This window comes from Xenopus tropicalis, chromosome 1, assembly GCF_000004195.4.
Source record: "Xenopus tropicalis strain Nigerian chromosome 1, UCB_Xtro_10.0, whole genome shotgun sequence".
NCBI lineage: Eukaryota > Metazoa > Chordata > Amphibia > Anura > Pipidae > Xenopus > Xenopus tropicalis.
This window is the reverse complement of record NC_030677.2, coordinates 147,510,087-147,523,893: the sequence shown is the minus strand read 5'-3', so window position 1 is coordinate 147,523,893 and position 13,807 is coordinate 147,510,087. Positions and strand designations below refer to the sequence as shown.

The following is a 13,807-nucleotide window of genomic DNA, read 5'->3' as shown; positions in this document are numbered from 1 at the left end:
GATTAAGCTGGGGTTCATGACCCTGTGAATAAGGTTTAGTTATTGAAAGTCAGACTATGTCATTGTTACATAGTAACAATGTAACAACAATGTAAAGACAACAAGAATCAGTCAGAAAGTACTGTTTAGGAGAAGCAAGTGGCAATATTCACCAACAGTAGAGAGCGAGCCAGGGTATTCTCCCTACAATGGCATTCACTTAGGATATTTCTGCCACATATTACCTGTGAGAGAGATTAACCTTGATGTGTTCTACCTCATTTGAGCTTCTTTGACGTAAGAATGCTAGTTTGCATTATCTCTTCTGCCATTTAACAGTATCTAGTGGAGATACTGTAAGTCTAAAGCAACTCGACTGCTTTTAAAATATTACACACATCAGCTGCATGAAGACTTAAAAGCATAACTTGGCATCATTATCTTAAATCCTGGTCCTGTTTTGCCAGAGGTTCCACTACCCTAACTACTACGGTTGCCATCCAGCTGGTATTTTACTGGCCTAGCCAGTAAAACACCTGCCAAAGCCTGGGCCGGTATAACAAATTTACAGCCAATGTAGTTGCTGGTAAATCTGTAATACCATGAAAAAAAATACATTGTTCTATGTCCAAAGAAATACAATGTACAAAAAGGCTTTTAAAAATAGCATAACATTTTTCAGCAATGGTTTACAACATAACTTTGTCAAGAAGAAGTAACATGTCCACTTAACACTTTTAAAAAGTGTGATGCATTCTGGGGTCTACATTCAGTACTGTTTATACTTTAAACACTTTTACTATCATCAAATCCCCTGGGGATACTCCAGCAACTTTACCATTTGACGTGCTGTTTTTATGATGCAGAATATACCTATATAACAGACATCTTCAAACATTTATTGATTACCGCAATATAACTTCTGGGCCACAAAGCAGGGTTGCCGTTTTTTTGCAGGTGACCCTTCCTCTTTATAAGAAAGTATCTATCTACACTATTTTTAAATGAAAATCCTTATAAAAAATGTACATTATATAAATAATATATCAAAATTAAAAGCAAACAAAAAATGTATATGTTAGAATTCTTTCAGCCATCCAGCTTCTGATTGCAAGTACAATCTACATTTTGTCCTCTGCCATTATTGTAAATCTGGTCAATACCATGAATTATTATGTTAAGGACACCATCTTGTCTCAAAAGAATGCCATCTTACAACTGTTTGTTGAAAATATTCATAAAAATCATTTGAGAAATACCCTTTACCAGTTTATGTTGGCATTATGGGAGAAATTATGCAAAATAATGACTAAAGACCATGGTTTATTTAAAGACATGTGTACCAAATATAAACCAAAAATATACTGTATACAGAAACCGCAAGAGAATGTATTTTTGCAATACAATGTTGTTTCTGTATAGCACATATTTCCAAAGAGTTGTCTAATTTCCAGAGTAAGCTTGCACAATGTTATAATGTGGCATGACAAATCCATTGGAAGCAAAAAGACACTACTCTCTCCTTTAGTTAAAAAAAATATAGCTACCGTATATACTCGAGTATAAGCCGATCCGAATATAAGCCGAGGTACCTAATTTTACCTAAGAAAACTGGAAAAACTTATTGACTCGAGTATAAGCCTAGGGTGGGAAATGCAGCAGCTACTGGTAAGTTTCAATAATTAAAATAAATACCAATAAAATTACATTAATTGAGGCATCAGTGGGGTATGTGTTTTTAAATATATATTTCAAAGAAAAACAGTAAACTAGCTCTGTAAGTGGAGAACAGGGTCAACAAAAACAATAGGCACTGGAGGGTCTGGTTGCGGGTGGCCTAATTTGCACACAAAGGACAGAAGGTGCTAGTCTGGGGGGACCCAACTCGAGTATAAGCTGAGGGTGACTTTTTCAGCGCATTTTGGGTGCTGAAAAACTAGGTTTATACTCGAGTATATACAGTAACTGATTTATAAATTCTTATATCTCTATCGGGATGCCGGTAACTCTGCATAAATAGCAGGAAATCCAGGTTCAATTGTGAAAAAGATTACACTAAAATAAAACATACTGACTGAACTGACATTGAATATTAATTGTGGCAATATGTAAACTGAGGGAAAAAGTTTGACAATTCTCAATTTCTCAAGTCTTACAATCCTCACTGCTGATTCTAAAAGCTCTATCCAGTTCCCCAATGGGAGATTTTAAACTAGGCACACTGCATAACAATCACAAGCACTTAAATAAGCCCAATAGAACTGTTTCACTACTAATGACCTGTCGCCCAGACATAAAAAGCTGTATAATAAAAGTTCTTTTAAATTAAACATAAAGCCCAAATTTTTTTTCGTAAAACATCTATACCTTTTACAAATGCATTTAAAAATCTGAGCTGTCAGTCATATATTGCATAGTTATAAAAAACAATACCAGACAAATATGTAAGTAGAGAAAAGGAAACACAAGTTAGCGGATACACTTGCCAAAGATGAGAATTACCCCAATGTTTCAGCAAATAAAGCCTTTCTCAAGGGGAATATGGATTGCGTACCTTTAAATTAGAGAGCCGAAACCGGGAAGCCGGCATTGTAAGGTTGAGGGCAAGGAGGGCAAGCAGAGGAGCTTGACCCGAACATGCCTGTGATCCAAAAATGTAATGAAGAGGTCGGCCCGACCCATGAGTTAACCCGTGGGTATCAAAATGATTATGGGCAGCACTCCGTCTATTTCAATTAAATGCCTTTATTGTCACAATGCGGGTATCAGCCCAGTCTTCACATCACTACTTTAGGTATACAGGCCTGGAAGTCAATTACCTTCACTTTCCATTTAACACATGTCACTGGCCTCCTCATATTCCACCTTGCTTCTCATGATCTATAATTGTGCAGCTCAGTGGTCTACAACCAATGGCTCATGAGCAACATGTTGCTCCCCAACCCCTTGGATGTTGCTCCCCGTGGCTTCAAAGCTTTGGCTGCATAAAAACCAAGTATAATGTCAAACAGAGCCTATAGGCTGACAGTCCACATAGGGGCTATTAAGTAGCCAATTATAGCTCTTATTGCTACCCCCAGGAACCGTTTTCATGCTTGTGTTGCTCCCTAACACTTTTTCAATTTAAATGTGGCTCACGGGTATAAAAAGTTTGGGATCTCTGGTGTAGCCTGTGCATGACCATGGGTATTTAGTCCCCCTTTCTGGTACATACACAGGATTTTGGGTTTTACAAAACTTGCTTACATAGTTACATAGTACATAGTTACATAGTTACATAGGGTTGAAAAAAGACCATTGTCCATCAAGTTCAACCCATCCGAGTAAACCCAGCACACAACCTATACTAACCAATCTATACACTCATATACATAAACTATATATATACAACCAGTAATACTAACTGTAGATATTAGTATCACAATAGCCTTGGATATTCTGCTTGTTGAAAAACTCATCCAGGCCCCTCTTAAAGGCATTAACATAGTCTGCCATTACCACATCACTAGGAAGGGCATTCCACAGCCTCACTGCCCTCACCGTGAAAAACCACCTACGCTGCTTCAAATGGAAGCTCTGTTCCTCTAATCTATAGGGGTGACCTCTGGTGCGCTGATTGTTTTTATGGGAAAAAAGAACATCCCCCAACTGCCTATAATCCCCTCTAATGTACTTGTACAGAGTAATCATGTCCCCTCGCAAGCGCCTCTTTTCCAGAGAAAACAACCCCAACCTCGACAGTCTAACCTCATAGCTTAAATCTTCCATCCCCTTTACCAGTTTAGTTGCACGTCTCTGCACTCTCTCCAGCTCATTAATATCCTTCATAAGGACTGGAGCCCAAAACTGCACTGCATACTCAAGGTGAGGCCTTACCAGGGACCTATAAAGAGGCAAAAATATGTCCTCATCCCTTGAGTCAATGCCCTTTTTTATACAAGACAGCACTTTATTTGCTGTAGTAGCCACAGAATGACACTGCCTGGAATTGGACAACTTGTGATCTACAAAAACCCCTAGATCCTTCTCCATTAAGGATGCCCCCAACACACTACCATTCAGTAGATAGTTTGCGTTTATATTATTTCTACCAAAGTGCATAACTTTGCACTTGTCAACATTGAACCTCATTTTCCAGTTTGCTGCCCAGTTTTCCAATTTTGTCAAATCGCTCTGCAAAGCGGCAGCATCCTGCATGGAACTTATAGTTTTGCACAATTTAGTGTCATCAGCAAAAATAGAAACAGTACTGTCTATGCCCACCTCCAGGTCATTAATAAACAAGTTAAAAAGCAAAGGACCAAGGACTGACCCCTGCGGTACCCCACTAACCACACTGGCCCAATTAGAAAATGTTCCATTTACCACCACTCTTTGTACTCTATCCTTCAGCCAGTTTTCTATCCAATTACAAATATTATGTTCTAGGCCAATATTCCTCAATTTGATCATTAACCTTCTGTGAGGTACTGTATCAAACGCTTTAGCAAAATCTAAGTAGATGACATCAACTGCCATTCCAGCATCAAGGTTCCTGCTCACCTCCTCATAAAAGGCAACTAAATTAGTCTGGCAAGATCTGCTACGCATAAAACCATGCTGGCACAAACTAATAGTATTGTGAACTGCAATGTATTCAACCATCCTATCCCTTATTACCCCTTCCAGAAGCTTTCCTACTACTGATGTCAGACTAACAGGCCTATAGTTTTCAGGCTGAGAACGAGATCCCTTTTTAAATAACGGCACCACATTAGCAATCCGCCAGTCTCTCGGCACCATGCCAAACCTCAACGAATCCTGAAAAATTATGTGAAGAGGCTTGCCAATCACAGCGCTCAGCTCATTTAATACCCTGGGATGAATCCCATCCGGTCCTGGACCTTTGTTTACCTTTACATGTTCAAGTCTCTTTTGAATTTCCTCCTGAGTGACCCACGCGTCAGTAGCTAAATTACTAGCACTGGGTATATTAAAAGGGAAGCCTTCATTATCTGGCTCCTCAGATGTATAGACAGATGAAAAATAAGAGTTCAAAATTTCTGCTTTTTCCCCGTTCTCATCAACCAACGTACCCCCCCGTGATAATAAAGTTCCCACCCCTTCTTGCTTCATTTTTTTACTATTCACATAATTAAAAAATAATTTTGGATTCTTTTTACTCCTAGCTGCAATATCCCTTTCCATCTCTATTTTAGCTTGCCTGATAGCTTTTTTGCATGCTTTATTTGCTTCCTTGTACCTGATGAAAGTTTCCGCTGTCCCAGCTAACTTGAATGCTTTAAAAGCACGTTTTTTATTACCAACCTCGACCCTAACTCTTTTATTCAGCCATAAAGGTTTTGCTTTCATAACACTGTCACAAAATGATGCCTGTTTGCTGCTATTGTGGATTCTAAGACTGAAGAGAACAAAATGTAAATTTATGACAGAAAAGGATTTGGAATTATTTCTTGGGGTGACAGGTCATCTTACAAATGGACCTTATAGGAGATGGCCTTCCTGTAATTTGGAGCTTTCTGGATATAGGAGTTTCCCCAAGAGATCCCCACACCTGTATAGTAAAAACATATACAAAGGGGGTAATACACTTACAAAATAAACAGGTAAGTTACTGTTTTTCTACCCCCCCCCCACTAACTACAAAGGGTGTATTATCCCATAGTATAAATACATCAAGAATTACAGATATAAATACATGTATTGTATTGTTTTAATCCCATATATATATAATTGTATAACATTTAGCAAATTATGACATCTAAACACCTGTAAATCTCTGTGAAAAACTTGGCTACAAGAAGCCAATGAGTAGGACATACCAGAAAGGACCAGCAAGAAAAGCTGCTTCCGGAACAAATCACAGGTATCCTATGGCTTACCCAGGGTGTGTAGGTATATCTAACCTGTCAGATGAATCTATGGCATATGGTGAGTCAACTAATACCTCAGACCATTTCAATAAAGAATAATTAGCATGTATCAAGTATCACTGATGTGCCAATGGAATTCTGAAAAAAAGTGTATCAAAAGACAAGCATATTCACTCCCAACTCAATTAATGTTAATCTCAACTCCCATCTTTGGCACAGATGCTGGAAGTAGCAATGCATAAACAATAGGAGGAACACTGGTTATACTGTACATCCCTGCTTTGGGAGAACAGGTGAAACACAATACATGATTGTTACTTGACTGGCATGTAATTACTGTAAATACAATAATAGTCACATTTTGCCCCCACAGAAGAAAGCCTATTATATATTAATCAGCCATAGTGACAAAATGAAAAGGGTGTCTATACCATTAAACCTAATTCTAGGAAATTATTTGTCAAAAACAGTTGAGACTGTGATGGTTATGGTTTTGGCTTTAACAGTGCGCATACCTTACTATCTGCTATCAGACATGTTTTTCTGCTGCTTTGCTATTTCTTACAAGCCACAATGGCAAACGCTGCACTACTTATTTTTTGCAAAAATGCTGTGACAGCGTAGATTTGGGTTAAATTATTTTTCAGTAATCCAGTCATGTCAAGGATGTTTGCCCAGAAGTCCACAAATACAACTCCCAGCAACCTCACCCCCAAAATGCTGTTTGGCTGATAAGGGGATGTGGAGGGACTGCCTTCAGGTTGATCACACCACATCTAGGTTCTTGAGCAGTAAATTCTCAATGCAGGGCAGGTATCCTCTGTACCCCCAGCTGCTGTGAATAGTGTTTCATTATTCCAGGGGACAAGGGGCGGGGGTAAAGGGCAATGCATAGTATTTAACAATTTACTGGGAATACAAATGTACAACTTGTAAAGGGCCCCTGAGGGCCAGGTGAGTTTCTAAAGGTTAGACTTCATCCTTAGGCAATACAACCCACCAAAGGGTATGTGGACAGGAGGGAGTAACAGTATTATGAGCCACACGAGTGACCAAGGGCTGCCAGCTGTGTCAATGAAAACACGCCCAGTCCCACACTAATAGACAACAGAATGGGGCTAAACAGCTACAGATATGTGTATCCATGTCCACAGTGTTCTACCGAGCTGCACACTAAGAGACATAAACATAGAAACCATTCACTGTTGTAGAGAACGATGCTTGCTTCTATCGCCTACCTCCTTCTTCACTGTCTTCAGCAGCTTCTGCCTGGTATCTGCCTCTGCAAAAAAATACAGATTTATTTTGAGTTATCAAGTAAAGGTCGTGCTCCATTTGTATCATAGTGCAGTTACTGTTTCCATTTATTCGCATACATATACAGTAGTCATTTCCCTGTCCCTTCTCTCACCTGCCGTTCCCGTTGCCATGTTTGCTGTTTCTCTGTTCCCCTCCTCTGCAGGCTCAATTCTAGCAGCAGCTGCCGAGGCGAGAGCACAGCGACACTTCCTGACGTCAAAGCGCGCCCCCTGACGCGCGGGGCCGCGCACAGCGGTACGGTTCCCGCGCAATTGGCCAGAGGTGTGGAGCTGCTACGGAGGAATTGTTTTCGGATGCGTCATGTGTGGCTGTTTGGGCTCCTACCTAATGAGTTTCTGAATCAGTGTAGAAGGTGTGCCTGGACTGTAACACATGAAATGGTATATGTGTATAATTGTATGTAGAGGGTATAATTTTTTTACCATAAGTAAAAGTACAAACACTGCAGTGAGTAAATATAAATTTAAAATGTTAAGTGGCATATGCTGAGAGACATAGGCTGAGGTCCCTTACCCACTGAATTTACACTCTGAGGTTAATGTCAGACATAGTGGTTTCCAAGTGTGGGTTTTGGGCTGTAAAATACCCTGTGTAAAGTGACAGGGTGGTAGGACAGGGGGCTTCTCAGCACACTTTGTGTAGGGTTGCCACCCAGCCAGTATTTCAACCCTTTCTAACCTGTCTTGATCCCTATTTCCACCAAGGTCACAGCCTGCCCTCACTTACATCACAACCCCACCCAGTGTCACAGACCTGCCACCTGGTAGACCCGCTCCCCACCCTGGCCAGTAAGATCATAAAATGTGGCAACCTTAACTGTGTGTGACTTTAGCCTAAGTGGGTGGAAAACATAGAGGTGCAAATAGGAGAGTAATAAGCTCTGCTATTCAAAATGGCTACAGTACTGTCTGGTAAGTGCAAAGATTGGGCTAGTGCTCTGACAGGCAGGCTGGAGTTTAGATTAGAAGAGGTTGCGCTCCTTAAAGAAGCTGTGTCATCTCGCCTGAAATTGTCAGGAGTCACATGAACTTAAACACCATTCATTTAGTCACCAGCATTTACAGGCCAATCACCTGATGTCAGGATTTTGCACCAAAACCCTTTGCCTAACCCACCATTGAAAAACATAAAGTTGCACCCAGTATTCCCAAAAGCAGCTGGAGCAGAAAGCATGAACTTGGCCTGGGCAGATCAGGATAATAGTTGGAAGTGGAGCAAGACACACCCTTTGGTCTAGATTGGCATCCCTGTTATAGACAAATTTAAAGAGGCGGTTCCAGAGGTAAGAAGTAGCAAGATAAAAGGCAGAGGATAGCAGAGGCAAAGGACATGGGTGGTGTGTAAAGACTGGCTCTGTGAGGACTGAAGAAAACAAACAGTGACACAAGAGAGAGATGTAGTAAGGTGTAAGGAGTGAAGGGCTTTCTAGATTAGTGGAAGACATTTCTATATCTTGAGAGAAAGGTTCGATCTTGTTAGTGGCATTAATATGATTAGAGAATGATAAGTCAAAGATTAGCATCAGGATGCATACTGATTTAACTGATTTTGTGAACATGCCATGAGTATTCCAAGAGAGCGGAGGATGCCAAACCTTCACAATACACCAAGCACTGGACGGACACTAGAAGAAAGACCAGGGTGTGCTGATGAGTTCTATGAATATAGGTGGAATATGGCCAGGTTTGTATGGAAAGACTATCAGCTCAGTGTTAAGATTAATTTGAGGTGGAGATAGCTGGGCAGGGTCGGACTGGGGAGTGCAGGGCCCACCAGGGCTCCCGCCCCAGGGGCCCTGCAGGTGCCTCAGCCAGCCGTGTCCCCTACCCCCCCAGGGGCCCCCCTAACCCTCCCCAGGGCCCCCACCCGACGTCCTCCCCTAGTGCGTATAAATTGAACGCGTCAGGGGAGGAACAGTCAGTAGGGGGAGCGCCGGCAAAGGGATTTGTCCCGGCGGCCCAGTCCGACCCTGTAGCTGGGAGGCTGAGATCTGGGTCTCAGTGTTTAGTTGGGGGGGAACAAATATAGTTGAATATCACCTGCATAAAAGTGAAAGAGCCAAATGAAAGAATGAGTTCTCCCAAAAAGAGAATCCCCAGAGGGCCAAACAGGGCTGCTTAAAGGTACCAGTGCAAGGCAAAAATTGGTGGGCCAAAACATTTATGATAGAACAATCTTCAAGAAGGAGCAGATAAATGACAAAATATGGATATTTTAAGAAAAAAAAATATCCCTCCTGCCGCACACGCAAGGTCCCCGTTGCTTCGTATGTGAGCTAAATTTCAGCGCGGCTTGGGTGGCATACCAACCCCAAATTTGTGCCTCCCTAGGCCCGGGCCTTTGTGGCCCCACCCATCCAATTGTGATGTACAAAAGGACGCCACTTGATAAAAGCTATGCGCCAAATCTTAGCCTCAGTATACCTACACAACATAGAAAAACACAAACATGGAATTTTAGTTAACCTAGATCTATCTACCTTCCTCACTGTAAACAACTTAAACTCAGACAAATTTGCCATAAAGAAAGGCACCAAACATGCCTGCCACTGTCTCCTTTCTTCTTCAGTCTAGCACTAGACCAATTACTAAGACATAGAAACAAGTTCTGTATGGACATCACTTTGTGCACAAGGAGCATAGCATGCTAAAACATGAAAAGCCTTCCCCAAACTGTTGCCAGAAGGATACATAGAAATGTCAAGAGTATAAGTATACAATTTAAATTAAGATTTGTTTTTTTTTGGGACCAAGACCCTAGATTAAATCATAAATAAAAACCCCAAATTTTACAGTCGATATTACACATTCAGGTATTTTTCTGGCATTGACTAAACCCAGACATATCAGACTGCATCACTCCAGAGAAGCAGAAACATTTCTACTGCTTCATAATTTAACTGCAATATGGATATTTTAAGAAAAAAAAATATCCCTCCTGCCGCACACGCAAGGTCCCCGTTGCTTCGTATGTGAGCTAAATTTCAGCGCGACTTGGGTGGCATACCAACCCCAAATTTGTGCCTCCCTAGGCCCGGGCCTTTGTGGCCCCGCCCATCCAATTGTGATGTACAAAAGGACGCCACTTGATAAAAGCTATGCGCCAAATCTTAGCCTCAGTATACCTACACAACATAGAAAACACAAACATGGAATTTTAGTTAACCTAGATCTATCTACCTTCCTCACTGTAAACAACTTAAACTCAGACAAATTTGCCATAAAGAAAGGCACCAAACATGCCTGCCACTGTCTCCTTTCTTCTTCAGTCTAGCACTAGACCAATTACTAAGACATAGAAACAAGTTCTGTATGGACATCACTTTGTGCACAAGGAGCATAGCATGCTAAAACATGAAAAGCCTTCCCCAAACTGTTGCCAGAAGGATACATAGAAATGTCAAGAGTATAAGTATACAATTTAAATTAAGATTTGTTTTTTTTTGGGACCAAGACCCTAGATTAAATCATAAATAAAAACCCCAAATTTTACAGTCGATATTACACATTCAGGTATTTTTCTGGCATTGACTAAACCCAGACATATCAGACTGCATCACTCCAGAGAAGCAGAAACATTTCTACTGCTTCATAATTTAATTGGCAATTTTATATCACTCCAGCCAATGCTTTTCATTGCCAATGGTGATTTTAAGCTGTTGTGTGACTACTTACTCATGAAAAGTCCAGCCTGTTAAGCTCCCATTTAATAGTTATTGTGCTGATGTTGATCCAGAGACAGTTTGGAACTTGGAAGAGTTCCAACTGATAACATATGTTAGTACTGGATATTTTTATTTCATAATCACACACTGGATCAGCCATATAAATTAAAAGATCTTTGCAAAGATTGTTCAGTGAGTAGCACTTCTGCCTTGAAGTGCTTGAGTCCTGAGTTCAGTTGTGACTTGGGCACTATCTGCAAGAAATTTGTATGTGCATGGGTTTTCTAAAATTTTCTCCCACACAGTCTGGTTAATTTGCTACTGATAAAATTGACCCTTCTGTGTGTGAAATTGATGGAGACCACAGACTGTAACAAATACAAAAGTATTGTAGAAATGATACCTATATTGACTAATCAGAAAAACGGAACATTTCGGCAGACATTTAACCAATTTAATCCCACGATCAACCTTACCAGAGACCTGCAACGCATGCTCCATACAGATACCAGACTAAAGGAAATATTCCCTGGACTACCCGTTCTTTCTTATAGACAACCTTCTAGTCTGAGTAAAAATTATTTGTTAGAGGAGCTCTTCCCCAAACAACTAAAGCAGGTCTATTCTCATGCAACAGCAACAGATGTGAAACTTCATCCTTTACTACACCCTATGCAGAGATCAAACTGCAATACCGAATACATAAAAAATCTACTATTCGGGACTGCTATTCGTGTGTTTCTCGTAAGTGCTCTACAGGAGGCATCAACATTGGAGAAACAGGGCAAAAACTATGCTCAAGGATGAACCATCACTGACATAAGATCAAGACCAAAATGTGTGATACACCAGTGGGACAACACTTCTTCAATCAAGACCACAGGCTTCAAGACATGAAGGTCTTAATTCTAAGAGGGAACTTTAAAACTGAATGAGAAAGAAAGATCAATTAATTTGAATGTATAGAGTTATTTAACACATTAAGACAGGGCCTAAATTGGGGTCAGGTTTCATGTCACACTATGTGACCTGACTGAATCCAGACCCCTAGACTATTTACAACCCACACTAATAAACAGTAAATACTTTAATTATTATCTCCACACGTTATCTCTATTTATCTGTAACTTGCTAATTTATTGTTCATGATCTAATAGTATATGTGTTGTGTCATTCCAACTTTCATTTTTATTTAGCCTGACAAAGGGGCCCTAGAGCTCTGAAAGCTTGCAGTATATTTTTATTGTTAGCCAATATAGGTAGTATTTCTACAATACTTTTGTATTTGTTTTTTTATTTATTGTGTAATCTTTCTAAAAGAGCTCCATAACGTGTATAAATAATAATAATAATAGTAACAACAACTTCTGTGCATGCACAATGTTGGTAGTGAAGACACAGATCAAAAGTGCAGGTTTTGGATGGTCAGTGATGATGCACAGGGATGCCATGTGACCCATGTGACATCACCCAGCTGTAAAGAAGATGCTGCAGGCAAAGAGATTATTATAAGGAGGCTATAATAGAGCATTGCAGTAATTTCCACTTACATTGTTGACAATGGCAGGACATGTTGAGGAGAATATCAAGTCAGGAATTTTAACAACCCCTTCTAGCAGGCCCGGATTTGTGGTGGCATGCCACCCAGCTGCAAGTGAAATCAGTGAACATTAAAAAAGAATATTTTTCTTTTAAATTTAAATGAAAAATCTTTCCTTCAGTACTGTTGCTAATTCTAAGTTTCCCAAAGTAATAAAGAACTCTGGCAAGCAACAAACAACAATCAACAGAAGATCGGAGCAGTGAATGCATTTCCTGGCTGAAATCCATGTTGTGTGTAGTGACAGGCAGATTCCATTCATCTCGTTTTTTCACACACAGGAAAATGGTGCTGTAAACTGAAGATTTGGGGATTGAGGAAATTACGCTGCAAAAAGAGGTAATAATGTTAGACTGGTCATACATTACTCAAGCAAGATGAAGCCATAGAACAGATGGCCCTAGTTCACACAAATGAGGTTATTACAAGAAAACCTGGAGTCGAACTGCAGAGATGGAAGCCATGAGGTTTGGGAACATGAAATGCACTGCATTTTAATCTGCCATCAGTTTACCCCAAAATCACAAGCTTATCTGACTAATGACATTACATCCTTCCATATTATTGAAGAACGCAGCAGCATATTTTTACAAATTGTCTCAGAGATCGATCATGTACCAAGGGATTTTCAAAGGTGCCATACTTTAATATGTGTTTAACCCAGAATCAAATGCCTTTCTATCTGTTTATTCAGACTGCAACATTTCATAGGACTGAAGAACTGCTAATTAGTGTCTTGTTGCAGGCTGACAGCATATACATTCAACATAGCATGGTAGGCCACAAATAAACTCCCACTTTATTACTATGCAAACCATAGCTTTGACAGCTTTTATAAGTAATTTAAGTATTGCATTATGTTTTCAAGATCATATTTTTAAGAACTAGATATTTGTTTTTTATCTAGAATTACCCAGTGTGAATAATCAAAAAAGAAATCAAAACTCTATTTTAAATCTGCATATAAAATTATTTTCTCACAATTTGATATTTTTATCTGAAATAAATTTTTCAGTATCTTGAGAAAGACGTATCAGTTTTTTTTGTCAGCTAAAGTTTATACATCATCTTACTGTTAAGTTACTGTAATTTGATTTATGCTCTTGCTCACTGATCACAAGAAGTCTTTGTGACCATTTACTGACACTCCACAGGGCACCTGCTTGCTGGCAAACATAAGACCTGTCCTTGAAGGGTATTCACACAGGGATCATTTATTTATAATTCTACCAGTATCCTGACAATGTTGACTTACTGAAGCACACATAGGGGTTGGATCACTGGAGAGCACAGGTAGCTCCCCAGTGCTGACACTCTCAGCAGTGTTGTCAAAAACCTCCTGGAAGTATTATAGGTGAAATGAAGGTGAAA

The 13,807-nt window shown here is 40.0% G+C and overlaps 1 protein-coding gene across 4 annotated transcripts in view; it reads right to left on the bottom strand.

The window, feature by feature from the left end:
* The window catches only part of sgsm1 (small G protein signaling modulator 1), a 101,679-nt gene extending 94,162 nt beyond the window's left edge, over nucleotides 1-7,517 (bottom strand). For 2 of the 4 annotated variants that reach the window (XR_004223461.1, XM_018095864.2), the window contains exons 1-2: nucleotides 7,264-7,393; nucleotides 7,091-7,134 (exon numbers count right to left, since the gene is read on the bottom strand). Coding sequence is in view for 3 of the 4 variants with exons in the window: in XM_018095864.2 (XP_017951353.1) it covers nucleotides 7,091-7,134; nucleotides 7,264-7,282 (63 nt within the window). In the remaining variant the exon portion in view is untranslated. 4 annotated transcript variants of the gene reach the window in all.
* Nucleotides 7,518-13,807: the final 6,290 nt, after the last annotated feature.